Source organism: Medicago truncatula, chromosome 8 (genome assembly GCF_003473485.1).
Source record: "Medicago truncatula cultivar Jemalong A17 chromosome 8, MtrunA17r5.0-ANR, whole genome shotgun sequence".
In the NCBI taxonomy this organism is placed as follows: domain Eukaryota; kingdom Viridiplantae; phylum Streptophyta; class Magnoliopsida; order Fabales; family Fabaceae; genus Medicago; species Medicago truncatula.
The window spans coordinates 25,252,194-25,273,018 of record NC_053049.1 but is presented as its reverse complement, the minus strand read 5'-3'; the positions used below and the strand labels follow the sequence as shown (position 1 = coordinate 25,273,018).

Below are 20,825 nucleotides of genomic sequence, written 5' to 3'. Positions count from 1 at the left end.
TATATATATATATAAAGACTTAAATGCTCTTTTGGTCCCTTAAGTATTTAGTTGGTATCGGTTTGGTCCCTTAACTAAAAAAAAGATTGTTTGACTACTTTAAGTTTTTTTTTAGTCTCGTTTTGGTCCCTTCTGTTAGGTTTCCGTTAGGGTTTAAAAAAAAAGTTAACTCCTGGACACGTGTCACCTTGTCATTGGCTCTGAGTTTTTTATATTTTTTTTTTACAAAAAAAATAATATTTTTATTATAAAATATATATATATATATATATATATATATATATATATATATATTAAAAAAATTCCAAAGTGACACGTGTCCAGAGTTAACACGTATCATATGGGATTTTTTTTTACAAAAAAATAAAATATATATTAAACAATATTATTTATAAAAAAAAAAAAAAAATTGTTTGTAAAAAATAATTCTCAGAGCCAATGACAAGGTAACATGATGTGATCCTAAGATGTTCTCCCTTTACAAGAATATTAAAGTCGTTATGGAATAAAAAAATCAAATTATTTTTGGTTCAAATTGTTATTTTCGTAGGTCATTATGTATCTGTCTTGTATTCATCATATCTAGAGTTCTGCAACTCCAATTGAGGTGATATTTGAAGCGTTGGAAAGGGTACAAATTCATCTACATTTCATATGTTGGACTCATAAGCAAAATCGGCATATATCATGGTGTAAAATGGGATTAAACTGGAGGACGTGATTAAATGAAGGAGCTGAAGCAAAAGAGCTGAAACACAATTAATTTGAGTAGTTGAAGAGCATAATTGATGTGATCCTAAGATGTTCTCCCTTTACAAGAATATTAAAGTCATTATGGAATAAAAGAATCAAATTATTTTTGGTTCAAATTGTTATTTTCGTAGGTCATTATGTATTTGTCTTGTATTCATCATATCTAGAGCTCTGCAACTCCGATTGAGGTGATCTTTGAAGCGTTGGAAAGGGTACAAATTCATCTACATTTCATATGTTGGACTTATAAGCAAAATCGGCATATATCATGGTGTAAAATGGGATTAAACTGGAGGACGTGATTAAATGAAGGAGCTGAGCAAAAGAGCTGAAACACAATTAATTTGAGTAGTTGAAGAGCATAATGTGGAGGAGAGAGGACGCTGAAAATTGTCCAAAAGTAACAGACATGAGTGTGTAACTTTGAGAATTGATTCAGCCATCAAAACCAATAAATTTGTAACATTTCCTTGCAATAATTAGCCACATAAGAGTTATTTCATTAATCTTGATATAATTGTAAGCTTTTAAGCATTCTAGCCTATTACCTATATAAAGGGGGCGAAAATAATGAATGACAATGTAGAATTTTGATAAAAAAAATACACTTTGTGTGTTGTGAAGCTTTGCTTCTTTTTGGTTCTGGATTGAACCATGCATTGATCTTATCAAGAAACCACGTTTCTTGTGGCGATCCTCTACCAAATTAAACATCTTCCTTGGATTGGGAATTTGTTTGGTTACCATTTTCTGCCTATTTCCATCATTCTTTAACCTTAATATCCAAATATCCTTCATTATTCACAAATATACAAAATTCAAAATTACAACCATTTTTGTCCTTCATCATAACACGTGTCCACATTTAACGTTTTTTATTATGTAAAGCAAACTTGTTACATAAAAATCAAAGGACATTGAATCCATGAACTAATTCTGAAGTTCAAAAAGTTAGTTCAGAATGTTGATCAGTGAAGTTGATCAGAACGTTCTGATGATAATTCATAAAGTTGTTCATAAGCAAACCCATAATCATCAAGAACATGAAGAACATGCAAACTACAACGTGACATAAGTATATGTCCAAGAAAGTACAATTGCATGGATGTATCAGCAATAAAGGCTTGGACAAGCAAAAGTGTCAAAAAGGTCTTCAAGGTTCATTCAAGACTATGAACACTTGAAGTTCTAGGAGTATTCCATAGAGAATATTATCTTAGAGGTTACTTTACTGCACTTTAGTTATGTCTCTGCTATTAGTATTGATTACATCAAAAGTAGTCTTACAAATCATCCTAAAGTAAGAGCAAATGAAACATTCTGATGGTCAGAATGTTCACTTTTGCACATGCTTCCAGCTATGAATAGTGTAGTTGGTAGAAAGAAGAAAAAGATAGCAAAGGGAGATCTTGCATCAGAGATAACGTGTACTCTGAATAAAATCAAGCAAATCTCCTTGAAGCATTGGCCTGAAGATTGCAGATCCACTATCTCTCTCCTACACCAAATCCAAGACAGATTTGGTAACTTTATCCTACTTTATCCATCAACTTTTGATGCATATGGAGAAGTTACTTTTTGGTGAATAAAGCTCAACAAATCTCATGTCACGTATTGGATAAATCCAGAAACTCATCAGATATTCATCATTGATGAACCCAGATGAAGAACATCATGAATACCAAACATTCTGATGAAGAACACAACAACATTATGATGTTCACCCAAATTTTCAAGTAAAAGCTTGTGGGCCCCCAGGACACGTGGCATAACACCATTGGACACCCTACAACGGCTATATGAGCCCAAAGACTCTATAAATAGAGATCAAGGCCTTAGCAAAACTTGCACCATTGCAAAGCATACAAATAAACAACTTGAGATTGTTTTCCGCTCTTGCAATTGAAATTGATCAATCACCGAAGGCTTTTGTTACCTTCCCATAAGTGCACATCAATACTCTTTGTTATCTTTCTTAAAGATAACTTCTTCTTCTTCCTCTTCTGTTTGTTTCACAAACATTCAAACTTCTCACAAATTGTAATCAAATTTCATCTAGCTTTAGAAGTACTAAAGTGTTAGTTTGTGCTGAGTTTGTAAAAGTCTAAGTGGTTAACTTAACAGCAAGGTGCAAGCCTGTTGAGGCTTAAAGAATACAGAATTGTAAGTGTTCAGGTGAACACAGATTGTAAGGTGCAGGATTTGAGAGGTTATCTCAAGCATCATAGTGGAAACTCTCACAAGATTGTGAGGAGTTGACTAACCCACGTTGGGGGAACCAGTGTGTTGATTCTCTCTTCCCTATACTCTTTACTTATTGCAAACACAAACACATTTACTTTGTTAAACTGTTTTTGCACCCAGACATCAGAACGTTCTGAAGTCTGTCATTAACTTTACCATTCCAAGTTTCAACTTGAGAATTACTTTTTAAGTTATAGGATAATTTTTAAAGGGTCACAATTCAAACCCCCCTTCCTTGTGACTATTTTATCTACTTCAGTATTGTCATATGAAGTCCTGTTTCTTTCAGCTAAACAATGTAATAATCATTTAACTGAATTATGTATTTGAAGATTATTTACTCTCTTGGTATTTATAATTTGTGACTTGCAGCACCAGATGAGGAAGACTCACAAAAACCTTCGGCCAATGAAGAAATCGTCTCTCTACTTGTTTCCATGGGCTTTGATCATCTCCGTTGTCAGAAAGCTGCTATAAATACATCAAATGTTGGCGTGGATGCGGCATTGACTTGGTTACAGTCTCACGAGGATGATCCAGGTATCTGAAATAGGGCTCTCTTATTATGTAAAGCAAACTTGTTAGAAAGGTGCCTCCTAATGCAGAGGTCATAATACTGATTAATTTGTTTTTACGTAGATATTGACATTCCTATTTCTGAAGGCCATGGTTCTGAAGCTTTGACAACTCTTGACCAATCAAAAGTTGATCACCTAATTATGTTCGGATTTCAAGAAGATATTGATCGAAAAGCTCTGAAAGCATCAGTAATTTTTCTTTTTATATTTCCCCCTGTGGGCTTTTGTTTCATGATATAAAATCATCTCTTATTGGCAATGGTATTCCAAAAAATAGAATTACGAGAAATGTTATTTCTACTAATTTGTCTGGTTTGTAGGAATATTTTTAGATGTGATTAACTAATAATTTATAAAATAGAAGTATATGGTGTAAAACTAGGCTGGAGTGAGAAGTTATAGTTGGTCAAGTTTTTACATTGGAAGAAAATAAGGGAAAATCATTGGTGAAATTCTTGGGAATCAACAAGAAATTTTAAAAATTTGAACGAAGCACGGGAATCTTGCGTTCTCTACCTCACTATCTTGAATAAGTCGCAGGAATGTTTTTGATGGTCTAAGTGGAAATTATTGACGTTGAGAAAGCGACAGATTGGATATTTAGCAATCCTGAGGCATCAGTCTCCGGTATGGATGCTGTCACATCAGACATTGCATCCATTTCCGGTGACACTGGCCTGCCAGATGGAGGAGGGAGTAAGTTGCTTTTATTCTTCTTGTGTACCTTGTTGTTAACTATAGTGATCCTTAATCAGAAAAAGAAAATATGTCCCTTCTTGTACTTTTATTATTTAAGTTTGTCCCTGCCAATCTGATGTCATGTTTGTGTTCATCCTTACATGACTGGTAAATGATAACATTTTCTTCTCCATTAAATTCAATATATCTGCCGACATGTTTGTAGACATAACTTTTTATTGGACATTATCGATAAAGAGGTAATATAGTAGTATTTCATCAATAAACAATTTGAGTAGTTTATGTCGCTGCTCGGTTGATGAACTAATAGTATCAACCCAGGATTCAAATCCTAATAAATAACATAACTATTAACTTATTAATATTTTTTATAAAAATAAAAATTTGGGTAAATTATACTTTTGGTGGTTTTATGTTTCACTATAGTACCCATTTTTTTTCTCGTTATAAATGTTAGACTATTTAGTTTATTGAAGCATCAAAGTCAAAGTGTTACACTTTTCTAAAGAAAACTTTAAGGCCAAATTGTATAATGTCTGTAACTTTTTTCGGTAGGTATAAATGTTTGTAACTAAAATGAAACAAAACACATTTAATGAACCAAAGCGATATCTAAAAATAATTTAAGGGACCTAAATCATAATTTAGCCAATAAATTTAATTTCATAGTTTATCTTCGATTTTCCCCTAAATTTAATATTAGCAGACTTGCAACTAAATATTTTAAATAATGTTGAGAATTGAAGTACTTAATTGGAGTTCACGGATGAAACAGTGGGAACCCACATATATACTTTTGATTATATTTGGAATTTAGAAGAATTATATGATGAATGAGGAATTACCACATATTGTATCAGTGTAAAAAGAGGAATGCCTTAATATGCTGCTAACTCCTTATATACACGTTTTTAATACAGTGGAATTTTGATGACAAATTGTCTAGTATAAAACTCTCAATTTTTTTTATAAAATATTACATTTTAATTTTAAAACTGCTATAAATACAATACAATGAAGTTATTCGACAAGTTACACCTTTAGAGTGTGTTTTGGATGAGGTAATTTAGAAATTTTAAAGAATTTAAAATTCTAGGCAATTATCTCAAAGTATTTGAATTCCCTCATAACATTACATTTCCTTAACATTACATTAAATTCCCCCATCCAAACAATGGAATTCACCTCAAAGTATTTGAATTCCCTCATAACATTACATTCCCTCAAAACATTCTCCCGTCCAAACACACTCTTATATTACTTGTCATACTATTGAGCCAGGAGATTGGGCTATTATTCAATGTGGGGTCACCAAAATCATAGAGTAGTTGAGCAATTTGTCTGAGTAAATGATTGAAGTTGAATTGTCACTGGACCTTGTTGTGTAACAATCTAAATAATAAATAATAAAATCATAATCAATAACAAATGAAAACAGAACCAATCACCAATCTCATGTCTTTAAGCTGAACCATAACCATAGAAGAAAGTGAACCTTTGGTTAGTAGCTTCCAATTCCATCACAAGATAAGGTATGATTGTTAGTAGCTTCTTCAGCAGTCACAATTAGGCTTAAATCTATCCTTTAAATTTTGTATCTATATTTGATTAATATAAACTTCATACTGTGGGGCTGAATTTGATGACTAACTATTCACATGATTCTATTGTCAGAATACCTTTGGTTCGATGGCGGATGTTGCAATTTCGATCGTGGCTACTGTGGTTGAACGTTTGGTGGGACCAGCAATACGCGAAGGAAAATGTGTTCTTTGTGTTAATAAGTTCATTGGCGATCTTGAGAATGAAAAGAAGGAGCTGGTATTCGAAAGAGATAACTTGTTGGTTCGTGTTGAACAAGCCAAACATAGAACCGAAGAAATTGAGATACCAGTGGGAAAATGGATAGATAATGTGAATAATCTACTGGAAGAGGTGGACGATTTGGAACAAAGGATGAGAGAAAATACTAGTTGCTTTCAAGGGCGGTGTCCAACTTGGAAAAGATATCGATTATGCAAGCAAACGGTAAAGAAGATAGAGGCGATACGAAAATTCAAAGGCACAAGCAATATTAAGCCGTTTTCTCACCGCGCTCCTCTTCCTGGCATAAAACTCCAATCATCAGAGGATTTTACTTATTTTGAATCAACAAAAGTGGCTAGCAGTCAACTACTGGAGGCACTTCGAGACGAGGACATCTACATGATAGGAGTGTATGGAATGGGCGGAACTGGGAAAACAGCTCTTGTTACTGAAGTTGGTAAGAAGGTTGAAGCATCAAATGTTTTTGACAAGACTATATTAATTACAGTGTCTCAAACTCCCAATATTAGAGATATTCAAGGAAAAATAGCTGATGTTTTGAACATGAAATTGGAGGAAGAAAGTGATGAGGGAAGAGCACAACGTTTGTGGTTGAGTTTGAAAGAAAAGAAGCGGATTCTCGTAATAGTAGATGATTTATGGAGAGAGTTTGATTTGAACGATGTAGGGATTCGCTTAGACAATGATAACAAGGGTGCATGGAAGATCCTTGCAACCACTCGTAATCAACATGTATGTGATCTGATGCACTGTCAAAAGAAGATTCATCTAGGACTCTTAGATGAAGATGAGTCTTGGTCTTTGTTCCGAAAACATGCACATATTGATGAAAATTTCCCCAAGTCATTAGATGGTGTGCCACAAAAAGTATGCATGGAATGTAAAGGACTACCTATAGCAATTAAAGCGGTTGGATCTTCTTTAAAAGGAAAATCCAATGCTGAATGGAAGGTTGCATTTCACAGATTGAGAAATTCAGAGACCATTGATGATAAAGAGGAAGGAGTGGGAGTTGCTTTAAGTTGTCTTAAACTAAGCTATGATTATTTATCAAACAAAGAAAAACTTGTCTTCTTAATGTGTTCTATGTTTCCTGAAGATTATAAAATCTCAGTAGAAGACATGATCCGATATGCGGTAGGGCTTGGACTAGGACAAGGATTTTCGTTAGAGTCGGCAAGAGATGAGATCGAAGCAATGATAAACAGACTTTTGGAATCATGTTTGTTGATGCATACTGGGGAAAGCAAAGAGTACGTGAAGATGCATGACACAGTTCGTGACACAGCCTTATGGATTGCAAAGAGATCAGACAATAACAAAATTGTGGTAAATGTTGACAAACCAATTAGCACTTTGGAAATGGATGATAGTATAAGAGATTGTTTTGCTCTATCCTCATGGTATTTGGAGCAAGATAAAAAATTTCATCAATTGCATGCTCCAAACCTTGAAATTCTATTGCTACATTCTAGGAGGTGGAGGTGGAAGTGCTTTGATTTATCGCGTGCAACCTTTCAAGGAATAAAAGGGCTGAAGGTTTTTTCTCTAATCAATAATGCCTACGGTAATCCTCCATTATACTTGCCTTCTTCAACACATTCATTGACAAATCTTCGAACTCTACGCTTGAATGGATTTAAGAACTTAGGTAACACTTCTTTCTTAGGAAGCTTAACGAGACTTGAGGTTCTTGACCTGCAACATTGTATCCTCGAAGAACTTCCTAATGAAATAGGAAAGCTCGAACGATTGAAGCTTCTAGATTTGTCATTTTGTGTCTTTCTTCAAGAAAACTATAATGGAGCAATAGGGAAATGTTCACAGTTGGAAGAGTTATATGCTTCTAAATGCATGCCAAAAGAGTACATTTGCCAGTGTGTTATGGACATTATTACTCTCCCAATGCTGCAAAGGTTTGTTATATGTACCGACCTTAATAGAGATTTTGCAAAAACCTCGAGACATTTAGAAGTAATGGATTTTAATATCTCCAACTTGAAGGATTCTAAAAAGAATCTTCTTCAAATGGCCGAAACAATTCATTTGATACATCTTCATGGAGGATGTAAAAATATTATCCAAGACATGATTAAAGTTATGAGAGGTACGAGTTGTTTTACATCTCTCTGTCTTGAGGGTTGTCCAGAGATAGAATACATCGTCAATACAACCTCTGATTCTGAGGTTGCGTTTTTGGTTCCTAAGTTGGTTGAATTAGTACTGTTGGAATTGGAAAACTTGGAAGAACTGTGTCGTGGTCCACCTCAGCAAGTTCTAAGCTTCTTTGAGAGATTAGAAAAACTTGAAATACAACAGTGCTTGAAGTTGCACAACATATTTCCACAGGAATGTAACTTACAAAATCTTAAAATCCTCAAAATAACAAACAGCATGTTCGGTGAAGCTCTCTTCTCGATTTCTGTTGCTCAAAGTCTACAACAACTAGAAGTGCTAGAAGTATCACAGTGCGATGAATTGAAGCTTATAATCGCCATTGGAAGCGAGCATGGTTCTAATTCAGGCAATGAAATATTTCAGACTGATCTAAAGGGTTCACATTTTGTGATGTCTAGATTGAAGAAACTTCAAATTTCTAATTGTAGGAAGTTAGAGTCAATATTACCAATATGTTGTGTTGAAGGACTGGCACCACTGGAAGAGATAGAAATAATTCAAGCTCCTCAGTTGAAACTTGTATTTGGAGAATGTGATCACCAAAATCATCCGTCTCACCAATACCGGAACAAGAACTTGCATCCTCATTTGAAACGTCTCAAACTTACAGATCTTGATAATCTCATTGGGATATGCCCTGAAAAAAATTGTGAAAATTGGCCGTCTTCCATAGTGCTAATTGTGGAGAAATGTCCAAAGTTGAGTGCATCATGGATCGCTACGTTAGCCGGCTCTGACGATGGAGAAGTACACACCCTCTTTTATATTATTTTTTTTATCTATTCCAATATGCATATGATGCTTAATTAATTTGTCCAAATTCCTTTTTCAGAAAGTTTTCAAGGTAGCGAAAATGACCTTAAGAGGTTTTTCTGAATTGAGCCGCATATCAAGAGTAGGTCCTTCTCCAAGACATATTTTGAGTCTCCATTGTCTTCAAAGTTTAGCAGTGAGCAGTTGTAAAAACTTGAGATCTTTATTCTCAATGGAGATACATAAAAGCTTACCAGAGTTGACATCGTTTCGAGTATACAACTGCGACGAATTAGAACAAATCATTGAAGAAAATGAAGAGCTTGTGTCCAACACTGAAGTGTGTTTTCCAAAGCTAACAGATATAAGGATTGTAAATTGCAAAAAAATGAAAAGCCTTTTCTCTGTTGCTATGATTAGAATGCTTCCAAAGCTAAGCACTCTTGAAATATCCGAGGTCACTCAACTAGAAGAAGTTTTTAAGGGAGAGAATACCATCAATGATATTGAAATTGAGCTTGTAAACTTGTCATCAATACAACTGCATAAGCTGCCGTGTTTTGTTGATATCTGCAAAGGTTTTAAGCTACGGACTGCGAAAATTAAACATGTTGACATAGTTGAATGTCCTAAAATTGCTCCAAGTTTGAGAGAAATTCAGGTGATCACTCCTCTTCTGTAGAAAACAAACACTACTGAGTACTAACACAAATTCGATATAGTTTTTATTAGCACATTTCAATGAAATAATTCAAATAAATTATCTGTTCATAGTAATGTTAAATTAATTTCTCTCATGGCTAAACTTTTGAATTTGATTGTGATGAAGGTGCAGCTAGAAGAATCAGGAGACAGAAGCAGGAAATGACTGAAGGCTTGATCATTATACTCCCATTTGTGAGGTACAGAAAACATTATTCCAATCCTTATATGCCAACTTTACAAGCCTTTCACATAAAACCCTATTATGTGATTGTGATTTGCACGTTAAGAAGAGTAACTCTTTTTCACTGTTTAGTTGCAAATTTCATTCTTTAACCACATGTAGGTCTGAATAATAGTCTATTGTATCACATCTCTTTAAACGAAGATTTGAAATTGTGATTTTCGATTTCCATGAACCTGGTACAGTAAGATTTAAGATTATAAAAGTAAGAGTGAGAGAGAAAGATGAACTGAAATTATGACTGTTGTAAGTGTCACTAACTGATTCGGTTAAAGTTAGCTGAAGCATTGAAATATTTTAGAAGAGTCTAGATTGACTAGAGTGATTAAGAAATGAAATGTTTCAAATAACAGGAAAAAACACATAATCATATCACCTTGTCATTTATCTTGATTCAATATCTGAATTTTGAGTCTTTGCATATAAAATTTGAAAAGACAAAAAAAAGCTGCAAGAAATAAGATAAACTTACCTCTAGAAAAGATGAACCTGCTGTTTTGGTCTGTATTCTTTGATCACAAAGAAAATTGAATAAAATACATTGTGAAACCTGATCTGCATGTTTGGTTGGAGAAATCTGAGCTTCAAACTGAAACCTGAGCTGCAAGAATAGCTTCACATAATCCATTCAGTAGTTGTATCATTGTATCAGATCACTTACCTATTTTTCACTTTTATTCGTGCAGTTTATCATACACAGAGATGATACATACACTCTCCTCATGCTTTCACAAGTACAGGGTTTCATTTCCAGTTTTCTTCACACATTCCCTTCTCTTTGTTGAATGATTTTGTATAACATTTTGTTGAGTTATTGCATGGTGATATGCCATGTTTATGGAGGAGGTGTGTGGATGGAGCATTTAATCAATATTGCTGGCGTGCACGAAGTTTATCGTTAAAATGTACCATTTTAGTAATATGACTATATGTTGTAGTCTACCTCTATTGTGTACTTCTGTTTAATAACTGTGATTTTCGACGTTTTCTTTCTTAATTTGTAATAAATAGAAACTTCGGGTGATATTTGGAGATCGGGAATAATAATTCTTGCAATGGCAACATTAAAGTTACCTACATACAGAAGTGATATGTAGGGGAATCAAATAACCCTAATTTCCTTGCCAAAAGTAATCTAAAACATTGTAAAATGTCCTTTCTTCATGCCATCATATGCTAAATTCACCATGTTGTACTTGAAGACGTGTTTTCCGAATCGATTTTGAAGCAAAAAGTTATCCAAACAAATGATAAAAATAACATACAATTCAATTCGGTTTCTTCCTTTAAGTACATATGATTTGATCCAATCAAGTGTAGTTTGAATTACACAACATTCTCAAAAATATAATAACACAGTCGTTACAAAAAAAAAAAAATATATTTATTAATACAATTTTTATAAATCCAAATAACAAATACTTATTGACCTGATTTCCTGATTATTATTCTATATCATAAGTATACAGCAGAACCATAAAATTCTATCAAAAAAGAAAACCAAAAATTATTCAAAACCTTCACAATGCCGGGCCCCAGCTTGTAATAAGAAACACAATAAGGGCTGCACAAAAATGGCATTGGTAAATTGAAGCACATCTGCAACAATAGCAAAATAATCTACAACAAATTTTTCTGCACCAAAATTTGGTGCAAACAAAAGGGCCACATTTTAATTACGGGGCCACTGGTCCTTCAATGGCATAAGATAGAGACTCTTCTGCCAAGTCAGCTTTAAACAGCAGTGTCTGCAAAGCGTGCAGCATATCATAATCCGGATCAAGCCTCCGTTGCCACCCCTAAATGCAACAGAAATTCAAATTGTTAGTTCACGTTTATTGGTTAAGCAAGAAAATAACCATTTAAGTCGGAGCTCTGATGCATAACTACTTCATGTATAAGTACATAAAGTGCTTTTGTTCTCAAGCATAGAAGTATAATGGAATAGTGATTAAGTTTTAGGCACCCTCGTATTCTACGAAACAACAAAGCTTTCTAACCATGTCATATAAAGGTGACAAAAATAAGCTCTATCTTCAAGGTTATATGAGGACCATCAACAAATAACTGGACTAATCAGAACACGATAAAGACACGAGGCACAATAAGGGTGCCCACAGTCCAGCTTAGGTGGTAATGAAAAGTTGTGCATTTTGGGAGAAAAAAAAAATATGAACTTTCAACCATAAGAGATGCACAGAAGCTAAATAATCGCTCAATGTGTCAATATTCACTTCATGTATAAGGATGTGAAGAATGGTTTGTTAAAACTTAAAAAGGGTTAGTCAAAGGCAGAACTTACCTCCAGAACTAATGTGGTCACTATCACAGCGCAAATATTCCCATCTATATTGACTTTACACTGCCTAACATGCTCGAGCAAATGTTGCATACGGTCACCTGAGTGGACAGCTTCACCTTCTGAGGACCTCCATAACTTAAATGATTTATCCACCTCCTGTTAAATGCTAAAAATTTCAGGAAAAAAGTATAGGCTGATGCTGAAATAATTATGGCACACTGGTATGTCGATAATACTTTGTCAAGTGTATACCGGTATCGAGATGCAGGAGACTTGAACTTCAGTAAAATTAGAAAGAAAGAAAAATCGCTATTTCACCATACTGTGTCAAAGATGATGCATAACACATAATGTGCACACAAATACTATTGTTTATACTCACTTTCTGACACAGACTACGAGCATCCAACTAACATGATTGATTTATTAAAAAATACACGTCTAGCCATCAAACAAGAATTCTTAAGCTATCTGATGATGTTGAAAACTATTGATCCTGACATTGTACTTCATCAAAATGATAGGATCCTTTTCGAGCAAGGATAAAGCTCCAGAGAAATTAAGGACGGGAAGAGAATCAAAATAAATAAAATGCGTCAATTCCTCATTAGATTATCTCATTCCATCTATTCTTACATATATTGTTAAATTGGTTCTCTAATGTGACACATCCTCTGTCAAGTTAATGACCTGAAGCCACAACTGGTGATTAGAGGTCGAATGAATAGCCGTGCTTCACATATAGGATCGTATAAATTTGTAAGTGAAGCTCTGTTGTGAATGCGGAAATGCGGCGTGGCGCGGTGCGGCCAACCCAATAATTGGCGCAGTGTGGGCGCTATTTCAGTGGTGCGGCCACTGATAAATTTAATACTAGATACCATACTATTCAAAAAGAAATACTAAAATACCTTAAACATTAGTCAAAATTTCATGAAGTATTCGTAATATGAAATAAAAGGGATAGCAAAATCGAAAATGGCTAATACCAATTATATACAACTAGTACAAGTTATTGTTTTACTATTTATAGGTCCGCTTTGGCCGCTTTCCACTTCTGACACACGCCGACGCGGCCTGGTGCGGTGGTCCTGATTTTTCCGCTACGCTATAGCGGCCGGCGCGGACGCTTTTGACAACAGAGAAGTGAAGCATAGAATTTGTCAAAAATATGAATGCAGTAAAATATTAAGCATGCTATGTGCTAATAAATTATCAATATTTTAATACAAATCATACATAGAAAACAAAGCAGTAGTTCTTTACCTCAATGAAAGATTTTGGGTCAGGGCAATTTTGTTGTTTTGATAATCTAAGGGTGCACTCGGCAACACCGCGACCATCTTGAAGTGCAACAGCCTTAAAGAATTCCAGTAAACATTCTCGCTCCCTCTTCGAAAGTTCAGTAGTCATGCCTACATCAAGGAAAATGACATGGGGCTTTGACTTAAAGAGCTGTACAGCAGGTGGTGATTTCTTTTTCTCCATACGAACAAGAATATTTCCGGGATGCATGTCTGCATGAATAAAATTATCCACCTGGAAGAAGAGATGTATATATAAGTTTACGCAATCAAATAATTTCACACAAATATCTAATTATCCACAAGATATCACCTTTGTGATTACGACTTGTAACTAATGGAGAAGATAGAATCATTATCGTTCTATGTTGCCAATCTTAGAGAGTAGCATGGAGTGGCCAACCTCAAATCTAGGATGGCAGTAAAGGGCATAACAGGATAGCAACTATTCTAACATTTTTAATATTTTATTAAATAACTAATAGTAAATAAGGTATATTGAATTATTTATTAAGTAATTTATACTATATATTTAGAGTGAGAGCGAAATTTTAATTAATAAATATACTAAAAACTTAAAATATTTGTTTTATTCAACAAATTTTGGGCTTATACTATATATCCAGGCAGACTATTAGAGTGTAAGGTAATAAGACAAGACTACATGGTTAGGGGGGAAAATAATGAAGCCTTTTGGGGGCTTAAAGGACACAACTAAAAGAAAACAGAGAATGACACTGATGCGCATCTCTATCCTTCTCCTTTACTTATTTTATCTTCTTTATGCTTCCGTTTTCCTTCTGTGCTGGCCGTAAAAAACCATATCATTACTAAAATATCTGTCATCACTGGGGTGAAAGGGGCATTTCAAACTCATCCCCTTTTGTGGCCACAATAGGCCACAGAGCACAATTACAGAGGCCAGAGCTGCTCCAGCAAAATGCAATACACCAGTATTTAGCGTTGCAGATGACCCTTCTGATGCTCCGCGATTTTGCAACCGTACTGTTATTGACATCATAGTTCTGGACATCTATGATGCTTTATCACATACATACGGGTTAAAAAGTATCAATGAAAAAACATAATGAAGATGATGAATCCTCTGGCAAAAAATCGTTGAAGAATTTACCATTCTTGCAAATTTAACTCTTGTTTAAACTAACCAATGAAAGGCATAATGATATATTACAATAAGGAGTTTTGGAATGTTTTATTTTCATTCTTTCTATTCTATCTTTCCTTCATTCAGATAAGCAAATCCAAATAATATACAACACAGAAGTCAGAAGGCAGTGATTTATAATCAGTATTAGAAAGGCGATTGATAGATGAAGATGATTTTGAAGTAACAAGCCTAGAATTTTTCCCACTTATTACAAAACACTCTCTATGTGCATGTGCACATGCAATCTTTATCAACTGGGTTAAATGTTCCATTGCATGCATTTAAATCATATCATCACTTAATACTTTCATGAGCTAGCTAGATAAAACTAAGAACAGAATCTGATCAACACAAATCTACAACCATGTTATTAAGGAGAAAAAAAAAAAGTAGACAAATCACATGAGAATTCAGAATATTTTACCAAAAGCATCTTTAAAAGAGCATGTGTTCCAATATGAGCGAGAGAACTTTTGATATGCTCATGTCCTTCAAGATCTTCAACAAAATGTAAAACACTTTCACCCTGTTCATAAGTTTCCACCAAAACAGAAGGGTGCACGAGAGGGTACAGAGGTATTGGAAATGAAACATCTTTCGATCTCCGGAAATTGTAGATAAAGCGATTAAGATGTGCCGCTTCCCTCGAAAGATCAACCTGAGACATCATAAAAACAGCAAATTGCTGTATGCTCTCATCTAATCTCAACCACTTCAAATTAGGAACAATACTCGTTATCTTGGAAACAAGATTTATAATGAAAAAATCCCTTCTAATTGCTTCAGTAACCCCCGGATGTCGAACTTTGACTGCTACAACGACAGGTTTGATTTGCTGACCAGGGTATTTGTACTTTAGTGTAGCTCGATGAACTTGAGCTATACTACCCGAAGCTACTGGTTCTTCCTCAAACTTCTCAAATATTTCATTTAATTTGCGACCAAACGCAGTTTCAATACATTTTCTGCTATAACTAAAACTATGTGATGGTGCTTTGGTTTGAAATTCTGCTAGTTCATCACAAAGATCCCTAGGAAAGAGATCGGGTCTGGTTGCAGCCCATTGACCCCATTTAATGAATGCTGGGCCGGCCTTTGCAAGTGTATGATGAACAACACGAATCCATGTTTTTCTAAACTGAATACCAAAATAGTGAACTAAAGGAGCCATAGCTATGCAAGGAGAGAACAAAACTAGTAAGTACAAAGCCCTGAGAAACAAGGCAACCATCTCAAGGGCATCCAAGAGAACTGAGGTTAAATATACACGTCCATCTTGTGCGTGTAAGTACAATAAATCCCTTGTCGGGAATGCTTCCGCTTCTGCTAATTTCCCTTGTGTCCAGGCGCTTACTATGACAGCAATCATACCATGAATAACAAAATTTGATTTAACCATAGCTAGACTCACAGCACGGGCAATTTGACCAACTGGAGGTAGAGCTGGCCCCTTATGGAAACGCATCATGTTCCAAAGAACCTGACCATGCTGGTATTTTGCATTATTTGAAGGGATGGTATACAAGTTCCTCGCACTGCCATTCATCAGCAACTTAACCTTTGTTTTATATAACATAAATGGAGTTTGTCCTTTCTGTACAACTGCATAGTATGAGAAAAATTTGTAGGTTGTGTAAGGGATCCCGATTGGATGAAATCCTTCCAAGTTGCCATTGTTCTGTTTCCGGTGAAAAGAATGCACAAACCTTCTAACATTTCCACTAGCGAGAAGCCTGCACATTTTATTGGATGTTTACTCTTCATATGCTCAAAGTCTCAAACAAAGCTAAGATGCAAAATAAACATACAAATATCCTAGAATAATACAATAGCTGAGACCTCACGGAGAAATACAAATTGATCGTAAGTGGGCATGTGGCAAACAACTTAATTAAGTGTTTTTCCAAGAAGCTCTTATCAAATGAGAGATTACTTCATAAGAGCTAACAATCAATAATCTATTTACATTTAAAAGTGCACGTTGAAAAATTATTTGCATTCCAAACATTTAATCACTGTATAGATAGAATATAGGTGTGGATACGAATTGAGCATTGCACTAAAATAAGCTGAAAAACAGCTTATGCGCAATTCATAAGCTACGATTATGTTCTTTTCTTTCAAATACTTGCATAAAAATCTATTGTCATGTGACTGAAAGGTCACGGGTAAGTCCTGGAAACAGCCTCTTGTGTAAAAACACGGTAAGGTTCCATACAATACACCAAATGGTGGGACCCCTTCCCGGATGCGGGAGCTTTAGTGCACCGGGTTGCCCTTTACTTGCATAAAAATCTATTGTGAGATAAGTCCAAATATGAGCATGTTTGAATGGACTTATTTGAGCTTAGCTCCTGACATAAGCTACAACACTACAAAAACAAAGTTAAGCATAGCACTACTAGGATTGAAGAACCCTAAAAATTGAATGGAAAATTTTGAAATATAAACAAGCTTATGCCAATTAACATTGAATATAAGCGATCCAAACAATTTAAATAAATGTCATTACTTAGATTAAGATTATTTATATGATAGAAGAAAGCATGCATTACTATGATTAAAATTTCATATACATGCAGAAAATTCAGATAAAATTGAAAAGAAAAAACAAGAACCTTGACATGATGACGTGGGTTTTATGTTTATGACAATGAGTTCCAATGTTGAACAGAACATCCTCGTTCTGTGTCGGTCAGGAGGATCAGGTCGTACAAGGTAGCGTTGACAACATGTTGTCCTGTGTCTTAGGCACCGCAGTTGGTGGGAGAATTCTTTGTGGTCAATGTTTGTTTCAAATTGGGTATGCGTCTATCCTTCAATTCATCAAATAACTTGCTACCTACACCCTATTTTTTCCTACACCTACTCCATATGTGATGAAAGAGTAATGATATTTTTAAAATTATTTTGCGACAACTTTTGAACAACTTTATCTTTCATACTCACAATGATGTACGTATCATTTCTCTTCATTTTTCTCTTTCTATTATTTTTAACCAATACAAAGAGAGAAAAAGAAGGTTGTCACAAAAGTTGTCATTACGTTTGATTTGCTAAAAAATGAAGGACATGACAGAACAACTCCGGTTGTCCAGTGTTTGATTTGTAAAACTGTTTCAGGTACAGGACAAACTGGAGGCAAGAGACAGGACAAAAACTGATATTTTTGTCCCTCAGCAAACCATAGCAAAACTTTTTTGTCCCACGTACAACTTGTCTAAAATATCAAAATAGCATTTTGTCCTCCAAAAATCGTATAAAACAAAAAATTATTCAATGTCATAAAAATTTGTTCTGTGCTGTTCTCCCTTGTATTGTGCTGTTCTTTCTTGTACTGTTTTGTATTGTACTTGCTGTTTTGCAAACCAAACGCACCCTAAATAGTTGTACAAATATCATTACTCTTCATGAAAATAAAGAAAAATTATATTTAAAAAGATTCAAATCAAAATATCCGGAAAATAAAAAGATTCAAATCAAAATAAAGATGTAACACAAATTAGATTTACAAAACTTGGAATTTTATGAATTACATACGGATGCATCCATCAAAATTATGTTTCATAAAGAATGACGTAAACACGTACAACTCGCACAACTATGCTCTATAATTCTACTGATATCAGAGATATTGGTTCCATTGCAAATTATTGAAAATTAAACATAGTATTTAAAACGCAAATCATCCATTTATCTTTCTGAATGAATTGAAAGTAAATGATGATAATCACCATTAAGGATTTGAATGAATTATTTTTTAGAGGAAAAAGGAATTGAAGGTAAATGATGATCACTGTTAAGGAATTGAAGCTAAATGTGTTATGAATTATCTTTGACCATGCATATTATGTAATCAATGTATCAATGCATATCATTTTCATGCAAAATAAAATTCATGCAGTATTAATGTATGTTTAAATGGTTGTGAAGCTTTCTGTCGCAACATAACGGGTTGTAGGGGTGGGGATCCGTATCCGTGTTGGTGGTCGAATCTCCCCACCTTCACGAAGTTTGGCACTATATTACTTGGGGATATTTTAAAATTCGCATCAGTCTTTGATGTTGGACTGTTTGGCTCGAAAGAGACGTTATGCTTGTTGCTGTCGCAAGGAGCTGTTGGTTCTTGGATGAATTTCGTGTTGACGGTTGGTCCATACACCGCATGTTAGGCATCCAAGGTATTGTTTTTATTTCTTTGTATCACTTGATTGGGTTGGCATACATTTTGTCCCCTAGTTATTTTTGTATTTATTTTTTCCTTATTTTAATAATATATGTATATATGAGCACTTGACATAGACTTTTTTTTTTGCTGAACAAGGAGAGTGGATAGGCATCATGAGGCACCATCGACATCCCAACTAGGTTGGCATCCCCGATAGACCTCCATCACTTGACATAGACTGGAATCTGCAAGACACTGTCTATTCCTTTTTTATGTCATTGGACTCTTGGCTTATAAAAAAATGAACATTTCTTAACCAAATGAATCGCACACGTCCAATTTTTGTTAACAAAATATGGCCTAATTAGTTTGTTTAGAAAATTTGATATAACTTGATTTATTTTTCCAAAAATTAAATCAAATTTTTGGAAAATTAGTTTTTAAAATTTGTGTAGGATATTAAATTTTAGATTAAAAAGAAATAATTATTTTTATTGGCTTTGGTTTAATATGTAAAAATGTTTTTTTTTTCTATTTAATTAGGATATTATTTTCGCAGATTAAAAAATCACGAAGAAAATACAATAATTAAATAGAGTTGAAACTGTATAATAAAATCATAATCCGTTTTTTCTAGTACAATTTAAATCAGTAATTATTTGTTATTATTTGATATTATTTGTTTTAATTTTTGTAGTGTAAACCAATATTTGATTATGTGTACACTTGCTTGTCACATACAACATAGGTGTAATTATTTTTTACGACATGACAAAGCATTAAATGAGACTTAGAACATCAAAGTGACACATGTACTCATAAAAAAAAATGAATGCAAATGTCTATAACTAGCTTGAAAACCTTCCTTCAAAAAAAAAAAACTAGCTTGGAAACCCGTGCCAAGCACGGGCTTGAATTATGACTATTATTGTTTTTTATATAAATTCTAATTAAATGGCAAATACATTATTTTTATACACAATATATCAATAAAATGCATCATTATCGTATTTTCGATTGCATATTATATACAAATATCAACGCGTATATAGTTATTTGAATTTTCGTATCGTTGAACATGAATGATTTAATGGATGTAACGTCGAAATATTAGTATTTAATGCCGGAATATTTTACACGGATGACTAAAATTAATCACGAAGACATGAGTTTTTTTTTTTTTTTTGGATGTTCTGCATATAATTGGGGGTGTTGGAGTCTCGAGGCCTGTAACACCCTTTTTGATTATTTAATTATTTTGTTGAGTTTAGAATATATTTAAGATGATTTATATGATCTATATGATTATGTGATGTGTGTTATTTTATTTGAGAGGTCTTATTTTATTATTTAATAGAATAAGATTTGAAAATAAAATAAATATTGAGATGAGGGGTTGTTTTGAGAATTTAGAGAGTTTTGTGGGAAAAAAAGGAAATAAGATAAAATAGATGGAAAGATATAAATAGAGAAAATAGGTTTAGAATTATTTTCACGTATGTTCAATTTTGGAGAAAAGGGAGAAAAGTCAAGAGAAGAGAAGAGAACCAAGAGAGGCTGCCGATTTCGATTTGTTAAGGTAAGGGTGAGACTAACATTCAATCTTCTTAAGCCTATGATTTTGATGATTAGATTTAACATGTGTAGGTGTAGTTTTGAAAGTTGGAAATTAGGTTAAAAGTGATCAATTGAGGATTAGATGATGGAAACTTGTAGGACTGATGTAGAAAGTGTTTACAGACCTTAGATAATCCATAGGGTGATGTTTAGAATCAGTTTTATGCTTAGAACCATGTGATTAGCCTCGCGACGGATGAACTTCATCGCTCGCCTCGCGAGCAATTGCCTTCGCCTCGCGAGCAGCACTTTATAGCTCGCCATAGCGAGCAGATCACTCGCCATAAC

General features: G+C 34.1%; 3 protein-coding genes across 4 annotated transcripts; 2 read left to right on the top strand and 1 right to left on the bottom strand.

Annotated features, from left to right (window-relative positions):
- Positions 1 to 2,113: 2,113 nt before the first annotated feature.
- LOC120577511 (ubiquitin carboxyl-terminal hydrolase 14-like) lies at positions 2,114 to 3,815 on the top strand. Its single transcript, XM_039829074.1, has 3 exons — positions 2,114 to 2,180; positions 3,370 to 3,537; positions 3,637 to 3,815. Exons 1-3 carry the CDS (start codon positions 2,114 to 2,116, stop codon positions 3,813 to 3,815), a joined length of 414 nt encoding a protein of 137 aa, XP_039685008.1.
- Positions 3,816 to 5,680: 1,865 nt separating this feature from the next.
- On the top strand, positions 5,681 to 11,094 carry LOC25502579 (probable disease resistance protein At4g27220). 2 transcript variants are annotated; one of them, XM_024772633.2, is made up of 5 exons: positions 5,681 to 5,806; positions 5,949 to 9,026; positions 9,112 to 9,693; positions 9,868 to 9,934; positions 10,665 to 11,094. In XM_024772633.2, exons 2-4 carry the CDS (start codon positions 5,964 to 5,966, stop codon positions 9,898 to 9,900), a joined length of 3,678 nt encoding a protein of 1,225 aa, XP_024628401.1. In that variant the 5' UTR covers positions 5,681 to 5,806; positions 5,949 to 5,963; the 3' UTR covers positions 9,901 to 9,934; positions 10,665 to 11,094. The 2 variants fall into 2 exon arrangements, with proteins under 2 accessions (XP_024628401.1, XP_013445584.1); XM_013590130.3 differs by having other exon boundaries at positions 9,862 to 9,934.
- Positions 11,095 to 11,386: 292 nt separating this feature from the next.
- On the bottom strand, positions 11,387 to 17,561 carry LOC25502578 (uncharacterized aarF domain-containing protein kinase 2). Its single transcript, XM_013590129.3, has 5 exons — positions 17,371 to 17,561; positions 15,177 to 16,485; positions 13,547 to 13,819; positions 12,281 to 12,436; positions 11,387 to 11,777 (listed from the first exon to the last, which is right to left on the bottom strand). The coding sequence occupies exons 1-5, from the start codon at positions 17,376 to 17,378 to the stop codon at positions 11,655 to 11,657; spliced, it is 1,869 nt and encodes a 622-aa protein (XP_013445583.1). The 5' UTR covers positions 17,379 to 17,561; the 3' UTR covers positions 11,387 to 11,654.
- Positions 17,562 to 20,825: the final 3,264 nt, after the last annotated feature.

Excerpts from the sequence above, each read along its gene's own strand:
- LOC120577511 (XM_039829074.1), top strand. The coding sequence starts at position 2,114 with ATGAATAGTGTAGTTGGTAGAAAGAAGAAAAAGATAGCAAAGGGAGAT. Across the intron at positions 2,181-3,369 it reads TCTTGCATCAGAGATAACGT|CACCAGATGAGGAAGACTCA; the intron begins GTACTCTGAATA and ends TGTGACTTGCAG. Across the intron at positions 3,538-3,636 it reads GTCTCACGAGGATGATCCAG|ATATTGACATTCCTATTTCT; the intron begins GTATCTGAAATA and ends GTTTTTACGTAG.
- LOC25502579 (XM_013590130.3), top strand. The coding sequence starts at position 5,964 with ATGGCGGATGTTGCAATTTCGATCGTGGCTACTGTGGTTGAACGTTTG. Across the intron at positions 9,027-9,111 it reads CCGGCTCTGACGATGGAGAA|AAAGTTTTCAAGGTAGCGAA; the intron begins GTACACACCCTC and ends TTCCTTTTTCAG. Across the intron at positions 9,694-9,861 it reads CAAGTTTGAGAGAAATTCAG|GTGCAGCTAGAAGAATCAGG; the intron begins GTGATCACTCCT and ends ATTGTGATGAAG.
- LOC25502578 (XM_013590129.3), bottom strand. Across the intron at positions 13,820-15,176 it reads CTCTTTTAAAGATGCTTTTG|GTGGATAATTTTATTCATGC; the intron begins GTAAAATATTCT and ends CTCTTCTTCCAG. Across the intron at positions 11,778-12,280 it reads TGACCACATTAGTTCTGGAG|GGGTGGCAACGGAGGCTTGA; the intron begins GTAAGTTCTGCC and ends TGTTGCATTTAG.